The sequence below is a fragment of the Terrapene carolina genome, unplaced genomic scaffold (genome assembly GCF_002925995.2).
Source record: "Terrapene carolina triunguis isolate 2854851 unplaced genomic scaffold, T_m_triunguis-2.0 Scaffold97, whole genome shotgun sequence".
Classification (NCBI taxonomy): Eukaryota; Metazoa; Chordata; order Testudines; family Emydidae; genus Terrapene; species Terrapene triunguis.
The window spans coordinates 5,603,969-5,622,679 of record NW_020664448.1 but is presented as its reverse complement, the minus strand read 5'-3'; the positions used below and the strand labels follow the sequence as shown (position 1 = coordinate 5,622,679).

The following is an 18,711-nucleotide window of genomic DNA, read 5'->3' as shown; positions in this document are numbered from 1 at the left end:
CTAGAGTACTTCAGGAAATAGCTGAAGCAATCTCAGAACTGTTCACGATTATCTGTGAGAACTCTTGGAGGATGGGTGAGGTGCCAGAGGACTAAAGAATGGCAGACATGTTCTGTCTTTAAAAGAGAGAAGCAAAGAGGACCTAGAAAATTGTAAACCCATCAGCCTAACTTTGATACCTGGAAAGATACTGGAACAAATTATTAATCAACTTATAAGCACCTGGAGGATAATAGGGTAACAAGTAATAGCTATCATGGATTTGTCAAGAACAAATGGTGCCAAACCAAACTAATTTCCTTCTTTGACAGGGTTGCTGGCCTAGTGCATGCAGGGAAGCTGTATATGTGATATATCTTGATTTTAGCAAGGCTTTTGACACATAGTCCCACATGACATGTTCATAAGCAAACTAGGGAAATGTGGTATAGATTAAATTATTATAAAGTGGATGCAAAACTAGTTGAAAGTCTGTACTCCAAGAGTAGTTATCAATATTTTGTGGTCAAAGAGGGGATGTATTTAGTGGGGTCCTGCAGGGGTCTGTCCTGAGACAATAGTATTCAATATTTTGATTCATGACTTGGATAATGAAGTGGACAGTATGCTTATAACATTTGTGGATGACACCCAGCTGTGTGAAGGACAGAATTAGAATTCAAAATGACCTTGATAAATTGGAGAATTGGTTTGAAATCAACAAGATGAAATTCAGTAAAGGTAAGTGCAAAGTACTTCAATTGGGAAGGAAAAATCTAATGCATAACTACAAAATGGGGAATAACTGGTTAAGTGGTAGTACTGCTGTATAGGATCTGAAGGTTCTAGTGGATCACAAATTAAATATGAGTACACAAAGTGATGAAGTTGCAGAAAAAGCTATCATCACTCTGGGGTATATTAACAGGAGTGTCATATGTAAGTCAAGGGAGGTAATTGTCCTGCACTACTTGTCACTGGTGATGCCTTAGCAGGAGTCCTCCTCTGATAGTGGCACAAGAAGTAATTGGCCTGACCTGCAGGTAGGACAAGAAGGTGGGACTGAAGTAACTGGCCTAATCTTCAGCAAGGAAGATTAGGTTAGATATTAGGAAAATTGTTCCAACTATAAGGGTAGTTAAGCTCTGGAATAGACTTCCAAGGGAGGTTGTGGAATCCCTGTCATTGGAAGTTTCTAAGAACAGGTTAGACAGATACTGTGAGGAGTGGTCTACGTTTATTTGGTCCTGCCTCAGCACTGGGGGCCTGATTATATGACCTCTCACTGTCCCTTCCAGCCCTACCTTTCTGATTCTATAAAAAACAAGGTAGAGAGATGCTCAGATACCATGGTGATGGGCTTGGTGTAAAAACCCAAATAGAGTATACTGTGAATCTAGAGCTTTTATTGTACATCTTGGTGAATAAAAGCTTTATGGAGATGCCTCAGATACCAGCTTCATTATCTGTATTCCTAAAAGTATGCCAGCATTATACTGTTGTTTTTTCTCCAGTTTTCCTTAACCAGTTTAAGTAATGGGCTTTGATTAATTGCCTGCATTATTTGAGACTGTATATTTTTGTAGAATGGGTGACAAAATGTGAGCATTTCTGCAAAATATTAACAATTAAAAAACCAAACCCATAAAAGAACATCACGCTTTCCTGATGCTCAAGTGATGGGGCATGTGTAGCTAACTTAGAGGCATAGGTTAAAAAAAGAGAACCAATCGAGTTTAGTTCCTGCAGACAGCCTAGTTTTGACTTCCCGGGGCTGAGCTGGGTTGTTTTTGTTTTTTGCCTGGCATTCCTTTTCGCCTGTGTCTCCCACTCCATCAGCTCCTCAGGAAGTGGAGCTGCGGAAGCTGTCGCAGACTCTGTCTGTCAGTGCCACTTCAGCAAATCCCTGAGTGCACAGTTGGTCGGATGTCAACATGTTTAGGTCCTCTTCAGCCTGACACTGGCATTCTGGTGCTCCATTTATTGGCCAGGTTCTCTGCCTAGCCTAATTAATTTGTTTTGAATCCCAGCTGCCTGACATATGCCAAACTCTTTCAGGAACTCGCTTGTGTTATACATAGCTGTGTGGGAGCCTTTCTGGATGGCTACTTTTTAATTTTAATTTTCCTTGTTTTTTTTAAGTCTTTCTTGTGTAACGTCTCAAGAACCCTTCGTTTCCATTTTCTTACCAAACTTCATGATTCAAGCGACATCCACAGGTTTGTTGAGTAGTTGTCAGCTGTTGACTTTCCACACTGCTAAACTAAACAGGAAGAGTCAGATTGTGGCTCACCCTGTGCACGAAGAGAGTGTAAGGAGTCTTCTCCCTCATAGCTGGGAGGCCAGGGTCCAGGAACTGCACTAGGTTAGCACTGCCATTGGCACTAGCTTCCAAAGGTAGAGTGGGACTGTATGTTATACTGTATCCTGTGCTATAAATGAGCAAAAGGACGACAGCAGCAAGTGACCCAAGACTACATCTGTAATGACTTGCTTTATTGGTAGGATTTTTCTCTGGCATTCATCACCAAGGTATCTGGGCACATCACAAACCAGTACCACAATACCATAGCAGTATAAGTACCTATGTCTAAGACAATAGAACATTACTCAATTTATCCTCACAATGTCCCGGTAAGGTAGAGCAGTGCTATTATTCCCATTTTACCGATAGACTCTCTGTGCCTCAGTTCCCTATGTGACTTGCCCAAGGCCACACTGAAAATCTGTGGCAGAACCAGGAATAGAAGCTAGATCTTCTGATTTTGACATGAGGGCTTTAACAACAGAAACGTCCTTCCTCTCGATTCACTTTGTGGAGCTCTGGTGAAGCCCCATCTAGAACAGAATGTTCAGTTCTGGGCACCTCGGTACCAAAAAGATGTCAAACGAAGTTGGAAGTAACTTATAGAAAAGTAGCAACAACGAATATAGGGATGTGGGGAATTCTGAGTGGAGATTAAAAATATTTGATACAAATAACATGGCCAAAACATGGCTGAGGGGTTGGGGAGGTCATGTTAATCATCCAAACGTATTTGAAGCCTTTCAACTTCCAGGAAAAAAGGAGCTGGGGTTGTGATACAATGGATTGTGACTAGGAGTAATGGGGTAACACTAAGAAAAGGAAAAATTAGCATGAAGACCAGAAAATAATTCCTAATGGTGAAATCTATGAGCCTCATCCAATGTCTGTTTTAAGTCAATGAGAGTATTTCCATCAGTTTCAACAAGCACCAGATTAGACCATGTTAGACTCTGGTAAAATTTCCCGAGGAAGTCCTTCAGGAAAAGGAATGTCTTTATTTTGTCTACTGTACAATGCCAAGCATATTTCCAGCACTAAACAAATAATTATTAATAATAAAGCTTTGGAAATCCCACTGCCTGAGATGTTTAACATTAAACCAGACAAAGAGCTAGGAAACATACTGTAGGGAGCAATCTTTCCTGGCATGAAGATGGATTAAATGACCCAGTTGGGATTTTTCCTTTGATTTCTAGTATTTTATAACAATTGGCATACTTGGATTCCCACCCACCCACCCAGCCAGCATGTAAATACAGGTCTTACTAAAGAAAACAGTAGTCTCTCTATAGCTGTGGAAGGGGAGAGTGAATGTGTCTCTACTTTTGATGGCACTGGGCCCTAGATCATACCCAGGGGGACAGGTGGACATTAACTTAATCTTCTAGTGATTACAAATTACTTCACAAAGCAATGGTCTAAAATTACTTTGTCTCAGACTTGCCATGTAGCAAGCCACATGGTAGCAATTCGGCAATGATTTAGTGTTCCCTAATTATAGGGAAACCTCTATAGAAAAATAAAAGACCAGAGGGGTTGGGAAAGGCTAATTAAAAAAACAGACTGGAGAACTGGTTATTGTAAAACAAGGGATCTGCACAGCCACATGTAAACGCAGTCTGAAAAAAAATAGTTCAGCCAGTGGATGAAATATGTTAATAATTCATTGGAAAGACAAGTCTACAGCAAAGAGACATTCAATTTTGCTCAACTGCAGAAAACATCTTCAGTGCTGGCCAAACTAGACTGATGGAATAAATCTTCCCTATTAACATGAGAGATAATTTTATGTAAATATATTGGGAGACCTTCCGAGCAGGGCTGAGAGTCTTTGCAGTACCACTTAACGTGTTTGCAGTGTAATTGCATTTAGACCAAGGTCTTCTGAAGGAAATGGCTGACTAAATTAGCATTAACCAGGTTCCTGGGGGGCTGAGTGCATTGTGGGTAGTCGATTTTGCCTCCAGAAAGGACACGATGACACTGGAGAGGCCAGCTGCTTACAAAGCACAGCGTTAATTGTTTTTCCCAAATGGGGCAAATTGTATCAACTGGGGAAGTAGAAAATTTGAGGATCTGATCAGGCAAAGTCTGGGATTCAGTATCTTTCTCATCTCCATCTCGCTTTAATTAAGTTCAGATATTTGTACGCACACTGCCCCAGCTTCTTTGTATGACTATGATCTGAGAAGAACTACCCTCTGGGAGTAAAGGAGTTGTTATAGCCCTCATGGGGATTCCTGGGGGCCAGGTAGGCTTTCCTAAGAGTTACCTGTCTCTGAAGATGGGCTGTCTTAGTCCAAATCGGCAAGCAAAGAAATATGGAGCAAAGAAGCTGAGCATGACAACTAGAAGAGTTATTGAGAAAGGGAGGGGGTCACTCAATGGAAGCTAGAAGTGCAGATGTGTTTGTTAGAGTTTCCGCTTTAGAGTGAGTTCTTTTGCATATTTTTATTGTGCCTGTAACTGTGTGGCTGTTCTTTATCCCTGCAGTCCTGAGTGCCCATGAACTCATGAAAGCTATGAGCCAGATCCTCAGCTGGTGCAAATCAGCTGAGGATCTAGTCCAGTGTGTTGGCTACAACTTTACTCACAGGCTTTCATCTGCTTAGACTCTGGGAGAGTTACCATCATAATTGTTAGTTATCTTTTGCCTAGGGCACCAATTAAGGCATCTACAACATTTAGTCTCTTTTTTTCTCTTTGCTTGTTGTTTGTGGGGAGGCAGTGGAAGAAGGTAGCAACCCTTCTCCATTAGCTCATAAAAATGTGCTTTATTTGTATTTCAGCTCAACCACTTTCAAATGAGCAAGCAGCCATCAGTAATGCTTTTAGTGTTGGTTTGAATAGGTAATGGTAATTCAGCCTGCCGAGTCCATTGTTCCCAATAGCAAGAATTTCTTGGGTTTCGGAAGAGGAGTCCACAGTGATGCTTATCCTTCCACAAAATGTAAGAATGATCAGAAGGCTCAAGGACTTGGTGACCATTTCAGACTCTCCTTCAGCTCTCACTGAAGAAGATGAGAAGAATGGTTTTGTGGGTAATGTTGAGGCCTCAGAATGGAAGTTATGGGTACTGCCCCTGGCTGGGTCCACAAACTTTACTACTGTGAGCCAAATACTTTCCTGGTGGTGTTCTGTCAACTTCAGTGGGGTTACAATAGGGTGAATTTGGTCCTCTGTGTCTTCATTTCCCCATCTGTCAAACAGGGATGGTCATTTACCCAGTGTCCTCGGATGTCACAGAGCTGAATTGTTAATACAGTGCTTTTTGATCCTTGGATGGAAGGTGCAATGGAATACAGAAATTATTATTGTTTTACTGATGGGATTGCTTCTCCTTCCACATCTGTGTGAATTGGGAGTAATTCTGTTGAAGTCATTGGAGCTACACCAGAGTAAAACTAATATAAGTGAAATAAAAAACCGGTGCATTATATCTTGTTTTCTCTGGGACTGACCAAGGGGAACATGGGAATCAAGTGAGTAGATACTGGAGTTGAACTTTGAGCTTTTGTTTCTGTTTACCTAAATGCCAACTTTTGAGTCATACTCTGCCATCAACATATGCATGAAAATCTCTACTTAAATCAATGGAGAGTTCTGCTATAACTGGATGGCATGACAACTAAAAAGTCTATCTTCTATGTCATGGAATAAATATCCAGTGAAATCCTTACTTGCTACGAATATTGGTTCTCGCTGTGCCATACAAGCTTTGCTGTGTTGATGCACCCCTTAGGCAATAACTTGTGGACTCTGTGGTGTTCCATGGTAATAAGAGATCATGTAAGTGCTTTCCTAGGCATTGAAGGCCAGATCTTCAGCAACTGTAAATCCATGTGGCTCCACTGAATTCTCTTACTACAAATAGATGGATTATAAATTGAGCTCTGGTGATTTACACCAGCAGGGGATCTGGTCCTAAAGCAGTAGGAACATTGGTTTCCAGTCTCTGCTGGCTAGCATGACATTGCCTGCAAAAATCACACGTCCTATTATGTTGTTACCACTCAGAAAAATAAGTACCTTGAGATAGACACTGAGATCAGACACTATCAGATACACAAGATTTTTGTCTTTTTTGGAAGCTCCTTGCATAGCCGTATGGTAAGCTGTACAATCTAGGGCTTTGAACAGAGACTTTGGACTAGAGACCTATGTGTTCTATGTTTGGCCCTGCCACAGATTTGCTGAGTGACCCTGAGTAATTGAAAACCTCAACATACTTCATGTTTCCTATCTGTAAAATACGAACCTCACAGAATTAATCGGTGTTGTAAAGCACTTAGAGATCCTTGGGGGAAAGGTGTCATAAAAGTGCAGAGTAGAATGGAGTAGGTGTAATCTATAAACAACCGGCTGTTCTGTTGTTTGCATGCTCAATTGCTGTAGCGTTCTATAAGGAACTCATCTGATTCTGGCAAATTTGTCGTCATATTTTCTTCAAAGCAATAACACTTCCTTATGGAATATGGAAGATCTGGCTCATCAAGGCCAGCACATCTCTTTGATCATCAGAGGACTTAATTGCCATAAACCTGCCCATGCAGTATTTGGTACATTTCCATCCTCCTCTGTTCTACAACATGTTTTGTCCTTAATCAGACCAGTACTGTCAAGGCACTGTGAAGCTGAGTGAGCTATAGCCATGTCAGTATATCATGTGCTCTTCAGGAGAAGATAACAGAGAACAGTATATTCGCCAGTGGTTGACTATGACAAGAGTAGAAAAAAGGTGAAGTCAAATTCTGCTCTCAGATGTGTGTGCACAACACCCAAGTCAGCAAGAGCTATGTGCCTCCATCTGGGGGCATGATTTGGCGTATGAATTTTATTGCGTATGGTATTAGGTATCCTGGTGTGCAGGCATTCACAGCAGGGTAAGTCGGGGATCACTCCCCCATCTTTGACATGATTTACCATTTCCTATCATTTCTTTCCTTCATGCAGCCATGCGTGTGTGATTCGAGGTCAGGTCATAACATCAGATGGAACCCCTCTAGTTGGAGTGAACATCAGCTTTGTCAACAATCCTTTTTTTGGATACACAATCAGCAGGCAAGATGGCAGGTATGGTTTCTGCTATACATTTTACAGTATGTAAGTACCCAGAGCTGCAAATCGTGGAGCCAGCACTGGAGAGAGACTATCCTAGCAAAGACACAGTCGTGTCTGATGCAGCCTGAAGACACTAGTGTTATTGTTAATATTGATACTGATATTATTACAGAAGTGCATAGAAGCACTGGGGCTCAGTTGTGGTAGGTATTGTCCATGCATATAAAGAAATGATGGTTCCTGCCCCAAACTGCATATTCTTCATTGCTTTATATAGACATTATTGGGCAAAAATAATTAAACCTGTAAGATACAGTATTGTTAAAGGCAAGTGGTTAAAATTTGAACAGTTCCACTGAACCATAACAAAATCACTGTGAATTGGGCAAACTTTTGTCTCTCAATACTAATTGGCTCTCTTCTAAATATAAGGAGTAAGTTTCTGACTGATGGAGCTGCACATACTCTAGCTAATGTTGATTAACACTAGCACTTTGGAGAGGATGACCTGGCTTTGCTGATTTTAACAGCTCTCCAATCTGACACTAGCATTAAGGATTTGGATTGACCTGGCTAGAATAGCCAACAGGGTGATAATGAAGGAGATGAACACTTGCTAGAGATGTGTGCTTTATGTAGTCTTGGCGTGTTCCCATGGGACTTGGTGCCTACTGAACCACTGAAACTTTTCAAGATATGTTCTCATTAATGTTTCATCTACTGGAAAATACAACAGTAGAATTTGAGTAATAGGTACATTTCCATGGAAAATGGATTATCTCAGTTAAATGAGCATACCTTATAAGAGAAGCTGGTGCTTTTGCAAGTCTTATGGTTTAGAGACAGATACAGAATCTCTCACATTTACACTGTGGTGTAACTCCATTAATCTCAGGCTTGGTCTACACCTAAAATTTAGGTCAACCTAGCTACATCGCTCAGGACTGTGAAAAATATCACACCCTGTGCAACTTAGTTATGTCAACCTAACCCCACCGTAGACATACATCTCTACCCCGATATAACGCTGTCCTCGGGAGCCAAAAATTCTTACCGTGTTATAGGTGAAACCACGTTATATTGAACTTGCTTTGATCCGCCGGAGCGCGCAGCCCCGCACCCCCGGAGCGCTGCTTTACCGCATTATATCCGAATTTTTGTTATATCAGGTCGTGTTATATCAGGGTAGAGGTGTAGTTAGGTTGAGGGAAGAATTCCATTGACCAAGCTACCACCTCTCGGATAGGTGGAAAAAACACTTCCGTTGATGTAGGAAGCATCTGCACAACAGCGTGACAGCAGCACACAGCTGTAGCCGCATAGCTGTGGCACTGTAGCCACTGTGGTGGAGCCATACCCTCAGTGGAACAATTCCTGATTTGCACTGGTGCAAGTGAGATCAGAATCAGGCCCTAGAGGTCAAATTCACTGCAGTGTAAAGGGCTGTCACAAAGCCTACACAAGGAAAAATAATAATGCCTACAAAAAACCAAACCATAGGTAGGCAGCTGATGTGCTGAAACTCCCTGTTTTTCATGCTGACCGGCATTATCTCATTGTTTCCTTGTGCTCTGTCTGTTGGTCTCCACCTATTGTCAGGGCCCTGATCCACCATGGGGGCTTATAAGCAAATAATGAGGCTAGTGTTCCACAGGGCTTGTACAGGCCCTCTGGACAGGCATCACTTTTACCCCCTACAGAACAGGTACAGTACAGGCAGCACAGCAGAGCAAGCTTCTTCCATACTACCCCAGGCTGTGCTTCACTAATTTTCTACAGGGACTACCCCTAGAAAGGATAGGTGAAACAGCGTTTCCGTCCTGTGCTCACTCACAGCCACACTCTCTGCCACCATCTGGACCCTTTGCACCACGCAGGCATCTTATCTCACCAGCAGAGAATGTCCCTGGTGGAGGGGAGTTCTCAGCTCGTGTAAAGCTAGACTTACTGGCTCTTACACCACCTCCTGCCCAACCTCAGTGTAGCGGGGCAGGGAGAGGTGTGGCCAATGCGCCAGTGTGCTCCACCAATTCCCAGTTAGCTAATGGTCCCTAGGGAAACATTGCCAGCTGGCATCGGATAGAGCCGCTCCCAGGAGCTCACTGCCAGGGGCTGTAAATCCAGCACCGATCACTAGTACTATATTCAGTTAAAGTGATAAAAAGGCAGCGATCCGCAGTGCCTGAACGTAGAGTATAAGTCCCAGCACCAGGCTAGCATTCCTATCAGTAACTGCTGGAGACCCCCAGTCCCAGAACGGGAGGAGTTAGACAGCTCTTGCACTCGTGCATACTTCCTTATGATTTCCCCTCATTATGTTCTGCTTATGTGGTACTGGCGTTCAGGTCTGGTGCTTTGTGCTAACAACATTTCAGAACATGATATTCAACAAATAGTCTGATTACATTACTGAGTAGCTTGAAACATGAGAATGAGACTATAATTGGCCCCAAAATATTGCCTTTGACATTCACTCATCTGTTTTCTTGCATGATCAGGCACAACACTACATCTGCGTGCACTGGAGGGAGGTAGTGTATGAATAGATGAAAGCATTCTTCCTTTAAAGAACAAAAAATTACACCTCTGCCCCGATATAACGCTGTCCTCGGGAGCCAAAAACTCTTACCGCGTTATAGGTGAAACCGTGTTATATCAAACTTGCTTTGATCCGCTGGAGCGCACAGCCCCTTCCGCCCCTCCCCCTCCCCCAGAGCACTGCTTTACCACGTTATATCTGAATTCGTGTTATATCGGGTCGCGTTATATCGGGGTAGAGGTGTAGTTAATTATTCACTGATATGGTACAAGGGCTATTTATAAAATCACTTGAAATATTGAAGGTCCCATAGTGAGAGTCAAGAAGTCCTGAGCTTTAGTCACAGTTCTGCTGCTGATCTAGTGTGTAGCTTTTAGATACATCCCTTAACCTCCCTATGCCACAGTTAACCTGCCTGTAAAATGAAGGTAACACTTCTTTCCTGCCTCGCTGGGGTATTTGTGGATTAAATACTACATGTGATGTGCTTTCAAAATGGAAAGCATTATTGCTATTACAATTGCTGTTCTATACTTCAATATGTTTCAACAGCGGGACCCTCTTCTAATAATCTTTTCAACAGAACAATTTTAGCCTGAGACATTGTCTACACAAGCAATTTGCGCCAATTTGACTGAATCAGTTTAGAATCCAATTTCGTTAAATCAGTGCAACCCCCTTGTGGTCTCAGAATACGAAGGTTCACACAAGGGAATCGTGCCTATTTAACTAAATGGGTTTCTAAACTGATCTAATTAAATCAGTGCAACTTTTTTGTATAGAGAAGGCCTAAAATGAATTTCATTATAACTGGAATTCCAATTTTCAAATTGCAATGAACTGTAACAAATTAGGACTTGAATTCTACTTCGCTGTAAATAGTTTCACTATATTCTGGTTTACTATAAGTGGATTTCACCCTGTTGTCACAGCAGTCAACTGTAAACTCCAGAGGTGAAATCCTGGCCCCATTGAAGTCAATGGCAAAGCTCCCATTGTTTTCAATGGATCCAGGATTTCATCCCAGTTTAGGTTGCATTAAATAACCCCAGAAAATGAGAATAAATTAAAGGCCCATATGTGTTCTCAAACTATTTATCATGATACATGTATCTTTCAGATCCCGAGGCATAAGGATATACCAACAGTTTTCAGAATGTACTATTGTATATCTGACTTTTCTGTAACCCAAAGCTAATAGAACGGGGTGGACAAAACACGACCCGCAGGCCGGATCTTGCCCGCGAGCTGTTTTAAGCCAGCCCGCGAGCCGCACCATGTGGCTCGGTCCCACTCCAGCCGGGGCGCTGGGTCGGGGGCCACACCACACAGCTCCTGGAAGCCGTGGCATGGCCCCGCTCCGGCTCCTACGTGCTCCAATGGGAGCTGCAGGGGCGGTGCCTGTGGACGGGGCAGAGTGGCAGAGCCACCTGGCCATGCCTCCACGTAGGAGCTGGAGAAGGGACATGCCACTGCTTCCGGGAGCCGCTTGAGGTAAGCACCGCTTGGAGCCTGCACCCCCTGAGCCTCTCCCCACTCCCCAACCCCCTGCCCTGGCCCTGATCCCCCTCCCGCTCTCCAAACCACTCGATCCCAGCCTGGAGCACCCTCCTGCACCCCAAACCTCTGATCCCCCACCCCACCCCAGAGCCCACACCCCCTCCCGCACCCCAACCTCAATTTTGGGAGCATTCATGGCCCGCCATACAATTTCTATTCCCTGATGTGGCCCTCGGGCCAAAAAGTTTGCCCACCCCTGTAATAGAAGGACCGGAGGGCTCAGGGGCCTGGTAATGGATTATAAAATATATTTTAAAATAAATCTTTTCACCACTAGATTGCTGGATCACACTGGTAGTGGGTCGTGACCAGCAATTGTTACCATCTTATAGATGTTTGTGAAATGTGTTGGATGATCTCAGTGCACTGCTGCTATCTCTGCTGAGCCAGTTCTGGGGAGAAAGAGAGGACGTCAGTCTCCTGGACTGTCCATTGGATATCTTTCTAAGATAACCAAAACAATAAGTCCATATAGTAATATGACTTTTTGCAAATGGAAGAAATCCCATTGTGACAGTTCTCAGGGCACCCAGGACTGTGAGTCACCTTGTTACCCTCTGCCTCTAGCAAGACATCGCCTTGCCCATGGTGGCTGGGTGTCAGCTCTCTAACACCACCAGCCTTTCAGCCACTCCACCACCCTCCTCTGGGCTGTGCCAGCCCTGTCTTTGCCTTGCAGGTTTAACAAGAGGTGCACTCCAGTCCCTGAATCCTTTGAATCATTCCCCTGTGGTATCCAGACCCTGACACTGGCTACTCACAGAAATCCCAGATCCTCTGTGCCAAAGGAGCAGGGTACCCAGTTTACCAGTTTGACCTTAAACCATCACTCCTGTAAAATCACACAGCACTTGTGAGCACTGAATAAAACAAAAATAGGTTTGGTTAAGAAAGAGCATTAACAGGAAACAAGAGAGAATGGTGGAAACAAGTGGTTACAATACAAAACAAAATCATATAATGCGAAGTTGAATCTACCCTTGTCCATAGGTACCTTTCCTAGCTAATTAAGTAGGTTCTCCGCCTGCCTCCCCCAAGTTCAGTCTGTTGCAGAGCTGGCTGGCTTCATAGGAACCAGGATCCAATTTTTCATGGGAACGTTGCTGCTCCCCAAGGTGAAAGGACACAGAGTGCCTTTCCCCACTCTGTGCTATACTGAAAGAGTCTTCTGTCTTATTCCTAGGCAGGGTGATTCTCTGGCTGCTGTAATGTTCCTTTTTTATCTGCAAGTGGTTTTGATTGTTTGCCGTTTTCGCTGATGGTTTTCCATTGAAAGGCTTGGGATGGGGCAAGGCTAGACAATTGAGGCTTGCATTACATCACTGGCTAACCAAGGCAGGGTAACAACTCCCTCCTGCTAGGATGGGCCATTGCTGAGATATTTTATCCCCTGGTGACTAACTTTTACTCCACGTCCATAAAGTATACTTTCAGCATAATTATATTATGCTTTAAATATTACCTGCACATACATCTTGCAATGGTTATGAATCTTGACCAGTTACAAGTGTTCTGTAGATACCTTACATGCTACTCTATGGATAAGTATCCCACAACACATGTGTTTGGTGTAGTGAGTTTGTCGAGTCTGAGGTGAGAGTTGTTTGCAAAGAACAGGGGGCACTTTGCCAGGGAGCCTCTGTGTCGCACCCACCCATCCCTGAGATCAGCAGCCCACCTGAAAGCGTTATTTAGGGCTTTCATCCTGAAGAGAATTTTGCTGATACTAATTTTTATTTCACTGCTGTTTTTTTTTTTTTTTTCATCTAGGCAACTTGGGATATGTCTACACATAGGGTGACCAGACGTCCCGATTTTATCGGGACTGTCCCGATATTTCCTTGTTTGTCCCGCGTCCCGACCACTGTTAGGTCCGGACACTGGACAACCAAGCAAATACTCCGGAGGGGGGACGTGCTCACGGTCCCCCCCCCCCCCCCGACTCCGCCCCCTCCTTCCCTCATTGGCTCAGTCCCCGAATCCCTGCCTCTTCCCCAGGCTCGCCATTCCTCCTCCCTCCGGCGCTTGTGGAGGGAGGCCCGGGAGACGCAGGGGAAGCGCGGGGCCGGGGTGAGTGAGAGTCCGGCCTGGCCCCGAGTGCAGGCAGGACTCAGTCGGACGGTAGGGAGAGTAGGGGGGCGGTCCGCGGGGCCAGGCGGCGGCTGTTCTCCCCCCCTGGGCAGCGGGACTCGGGAGCAGCCGCTGCTGCAGCTCCCACTGCCGCGGGGGGAGGAAGCGGCCGATGGCCAAGCTCGGCGGCTGCGGCGCCCGGGCCCGAACCCCCCGAACCCGGGCCTGCTGCAGGGACCCAGCAGCGCGCACGCTGTGCCCAGCCCCTGGCCAGTCGCGTCTGGACTGCTGCCCAGCTGGTGCTATCCCGTGGCGGCCCCGGGGCGGAGGCATCGTCAGCCCAGCCCCGTTCGTTCCCCTGCAGGACCCGAGTGGGACGGGGGGGCTGGGGACTGCTGCCCCCACTCCGGGGCTGCCGCGGGATTGCACCAGCTGGGCAGCAGCCCAGACGCAACTGGCCAGGGGCTGGGCGCAGCGTGCGCGCTGCTGGGTCCCCGCAACAGGCCCGGGCTCGGGGGGGTTCGGGGGCGCCAGAGCCGCAGCCGCCGAGCTTGGCCATCGGCCGCTTCCTCCCCCCGTGGCAGTAGGAACTGCAGCAGCGGCTGCTCCCGAGTCCCGCTGCCCGGGGGGGGGGGAGAACAGCCGCTGCCTGGCCCCGCGGGCCACCCCCTACTCTCCCTACCGCCCGACTGAGTCCTGCCTGCGCTCGGGGCCAGGCCGGACTCTCACTCACCCCGGCCCCGTGCTTCCCCTGCGTCTCCCGGGCCTCCCTCCAGCACTTGTGGAGGAAGGGGTGTGTGTGTGTGTGGTTTTTTTTTTTTTTGCCCTGCCCCCTCCCACGTCCCGATATTTGACTTGGGTGATCTGGTCACCCTATCTACACAGCATTTTGGAGCCTGCGGGAGCAAGCCTCCCAGCCTGCCCCCCCTCCCTAGCATCAGAGCCTGAGCTGCAACTTAAAAGCACTGTCTACACAGCTATTTTTAGAGTACTAGCACGAGCCTCGTTACCCAACTCTATCATCCCAGGCTGAGAGGTTTGCTGCCGCGGGCTCCAAAATGCTCTATATTCATACGCTTCAAGGCTAAGCCATGTAACTCGAGAAACAGTAGCTGATGAGTGGCGGTGTCTCTTGCCGTACAATGCAAGCCTCTGTGTTTTCACAGCTGCTTGAGTCTGACATTAGATCGATGCCTTCCCTTCTGGCTTGGGTTTCACGTCCACAGGAGAAGCAAGCTTTTTTTCCCTGCCGGCTAACATGCCTGACCAAAGCTCATTAGAGTCCAGGGCTCCTAGCAGCTCTGCTCACCAGTGACAGAAGCAGAGATGTTTCTATAAATAAACCATTCCTAGTTTTCCAACAGTTGTTGAACATAATTTTTTTTACATTTCTCCCTTCCTTCTTTCGCCCTCTTTAGTGCTCAGCCTTGTGCGAAGTGAGCTTTTCCCTTCTAGTAGGAGGGCTTGCCAAATGCTAATTGACTGTTAAAAATGTCCTCATCAATGCACAAATGCCGTTCAGCTAGCTGGCAAGCCAGGGCGGGAGTTACCCATTAGGCTTTTAAAAGCCAAGTTACATAAGTTTGGGAAGTTGACGCCCCACTTGAGTTGCAGAATAAACACCTTACACGTCTGGAGCTTTTAAAATGCTCTCCCCGTCCCCTGTGGACTTGAATAACCTTTTTTTCATAACTACATTCACTAAGCAGAGTCTAAGATACATCCAAATGATGATTGTGGATGAAAAAACAAGTCTTTACGGTGACCTGCTAAGCTCTTTTTTGCTTCTCTGTGATCTGTGAAGAAGGTCGGAAAGTTTTTTAATTAATTTAAAAAAAAAATCTGCTTTTTTTTTTTCTCTTTAGAAATATCACCTGCACCAAATCTGGACTTTCTTGGTTTTTCTTGAGGATTCATTCGGGCGTCTCAGGGCGCTTTAGGGCTTGTCTTCACTGCCGCGCTACATTGGCACAGCTGCACCAGTGCATCTGCGCGGATGTAGCACATCTGGTGAAGGCGCGCTATGTCTCCCGTCCATGTAATTACTACACCTCAATGAGAGGCAGAAGCAATGTCAGTGGGAGAGTGTCTTCTGCCAACATAGCACAGTGTAGACACCGCTTTAAGTCAATGTAACTTATGTCACTCGGGGGGGAGGGGGTTCACACTGCTGAGCGACGTAAGTTACATCGATTTAAGCTATAGTATAGAAAAGCCCTTAAGGTATTCAGCATGGTACTTAACCACATGCTTATCTCAAAGCATGTGAGTAGTACTATTGAAGTCAGTGGGTTTATTCACATGCTAAAAGCTATGAACATGGTCATAGGCACCGACTTTCCCTCTTTCCCATGGGTGCTGACCCCTCTCTGTGCCCGGCCCTGCCCCAACTCCACCCCTTCCATGAGGCCCCAACCCTGCCCTGCCCCCATTCCAACTCCTTCCGCAAAGTCTCCGCCCCAACTCCACCCCCTCCCTGCCCCTTTTCCCTCCTTCCCCAAATCCCCACCCCGGCCCCGCCTCCTCCCCTGAGCACGCTGCATTCCCGCTCCTCCCCCTCCCTCCTGAAGCGTGCTAACGCTGCCAAACAGCTGTTTGGCGGTGGCCGGGCGGGAAGCACTGGGAGGTAGGCGGAGGAGCGGGGACGTGGCGCGCTCGGGGGGTGGGGGGGAGGAGGAGGTGGGGGGGGGCAGTGAGGGGAGCTTGGCTGCCAGTGGGTGCAGAGCCAGCGCCGGAGCACCCATGGAGTTGGCACCTATGAACATGCTTAAATATCTTAAATCAGAGCCTAACACCTTCATTGAAGATGCAGGGGTGTTGTCTAACAAAGACTTTATCCAAAAAGTTATTTAGGCATTGAAGTTAAATAGATATTAAAACAAGTCAACGAAAACCCCAATGGCTTTAAAATCTGACTAAAATCCCTTTCCCTTTCAATTACTCTACTTTCACTTTCTTAGCTCTTGTGATGTCATTATGTCATTAGTTCTGCAGCATTTTGTAAATCTTCCAGATGTGAAGTTCTAATGAAAAAGCAAGCAAGGGAAAAAAAATCAAACTGAAACACTTCTATGCCTTCGCTATAAATTATAAAGAAGCAAAGCAAGGGCAGTTTGGATTATGAGCTCTTTGGGGTAAGGACCATCTTTATTTTTCTGTGTTGTGTAAAGCGCAGGGTCCATATTTAGGGATAAAAATTCCAAATCCGTGCATGGTCTGATTTTCAGAGGTGCTGGGCTCCCCTTCGTGGGAGCCGTGGGCATCCAGCTCCTCTGAAAATCAGACCGTTACATTTTAAACCAAGTTACTGTAAAATCAGCTCCTTCTCCTTCCACTCATCTGTCCCAAAATGATTTCTTTCTTGATCCATGTTCTCCCTGCCCTAGTGGGTGATGCTGTCGCTAACACATGAAACAGTATGTTAGTGAGGTCAACAATGGCTGCAGGGAAAACATAACCCAGAACTGAAGTCTGGGCAGGTAAGTGAAGGAGAAACTGCTTTCCAGATAGTTTATTTAAATGTGTAAGTCCATGCGATCTGTGACTGATATTGGATCCTAAACACATTTTTAAAAATAGTAAATAAAACCTTTGAGGTCCAATAACTCAGAAGAGCAATCACAAACATAAACTTTGTCTTTTAAAAAGAAGAGAATGTGGTTTAATAACTATATCTCTTGACTGAATGTCAAGACCCAGGGGTTCTATTCCTAGCTTTGCCACTTACTTACAGTATGACCTTGTCCAGTCATTTAACGTTGTTGTGGCTCAGTTTTTCCATGTGTAAAATAGGAGTGTTAATACTTCTCTAGCTCACAGAGGTTTTGTGAGGGTTAATCCTTTAATATTTTCACAGTGAGTTTCCTGTTTGGAAGGCTCTAGACATATCAAGTATCATCTGTTTTATTTTTATTTTTACTTTGTCTCTTAAAAACAGCTTTGATCTCGTCACTAATGGTGGGATTTCCATTATCTTACACTTCGAGCGGGCTCCCTTCATCACTCAGGAACACACGCTCTGGCTACCCTGGGATCGCTTTTTTGTAATGGAAACCATAGTCATGAGGCATGAAGAGAATGAGATTCCAAGCTGTGATCTCAGCAACTTTGCCCGCCCCAACCCCGTGGTCTCCCCGTCCCCCCTGACAGCATTTGCAAGTTCCTGTTCCGAGAAAGGCCCCATTGTTCCAGAAATTCAGGTATGACTCTTCTTTCTAACGTGAAACATTTGCTCCAGGCAGTCAAGAGGAGCAGTGCATATGGAGCTATGCGCATCCTATTCTGTTTCTGTACTTGTTAAAACATTTTGTGACACTGATTTGGGCTTCAGTGGCAGCTTTCCAGAAGCCTAGAGGCCTTGCTTAATTTACACTGTATATTTACATACTTTTAAAAATCAAAAATCGACGCTTGGCCATAATGCTTGGTTTTGTTCATCTCTGACAGATAGATAATGAGGTGCTTATTCACCAGCACTGCTCTGCTTTGTCCTCACCTCCCGTCGACAGGAAAAGGGTGGCTGTGGGACACATTTTAGGATGTAACAGACCTTCAGGGGACGTTTCAGCACCCACTGCTCAAATGCCTAATGCTGCTCTTCTGCTTTGGGGCAGAATTTTGGAATTGAACTTTCTCAAAGTTTGGGAACAGAACTTTCAACCTTCTAGCCTGAAGAGAATATTGTTGGGGTGAAATCCTGCCCCCATTGAAGTCAATACGAATTTTGCCTTCACCTGCATAATTCCCACATTGTGTAACATATATTATAAAAACACCCTTGTGGAAAAGTGCTTGAAATTCTACCATTGCATTCTATTAGACACACTTCTCAATAGAGAAATGTTAGATACAATGGACATAATCACATTTATTCCTTGAGGGATATAGGAATGCTTATTCAATTGCAAAGCAGAGACATAATACATTTACAGAGGATTCCAAAGTACTCAGCAGTCTGAAATGCAAATGCTCTTTCACAGAAATGCAGCAATCTCTGGAGTACAGTGTTGCAGCTATTTAACTATACACAACAGAATAACAGAGTCCTGCAACTGAAAGGGGAATTTAGGTAATCAGATTGGTAATTTCTTAAATTAAATTTCTGCTGGGACATTAGGGCTAATTCCCAAGCACTCAGGACCTCAGTTTAATCTGTCATCCAAAAGGCAAAATAACAGTATTCAAATGTCTTTGT

The 18,711-nt window shown here is 45.3% G+C and overlaps 1 protein-coding gene across 3 annotated transcripts in view; it reads left to right on the top strand.

Moving 5' to 3' along the window:
- The window catches only part of TENM4 (teneurin transmembrane protein 4), a 419,617-nt gene that overhangs the window by 322,213 nt on the left and 78,693 nt on the right, over window positions 1-18,711 (top strand). For all 3 annotated transcript variants that reach the window (XM_024200637.2, XM_029911562.1, XM_029911563.1), the window contains 2 exons: window positions 7,241-7,360; window positions 17,455-17,716. In XM_024200637.2, the coding sequence (XP_024056405.2) occupies window positions 7,241-7,360; window positions 17,455-17,716 (382 nt within the window). The remainder of the gene's footprint in view (window positions 1-7,240; window positions 7,361-17,454; window positions 17,717-18,711) is intronic.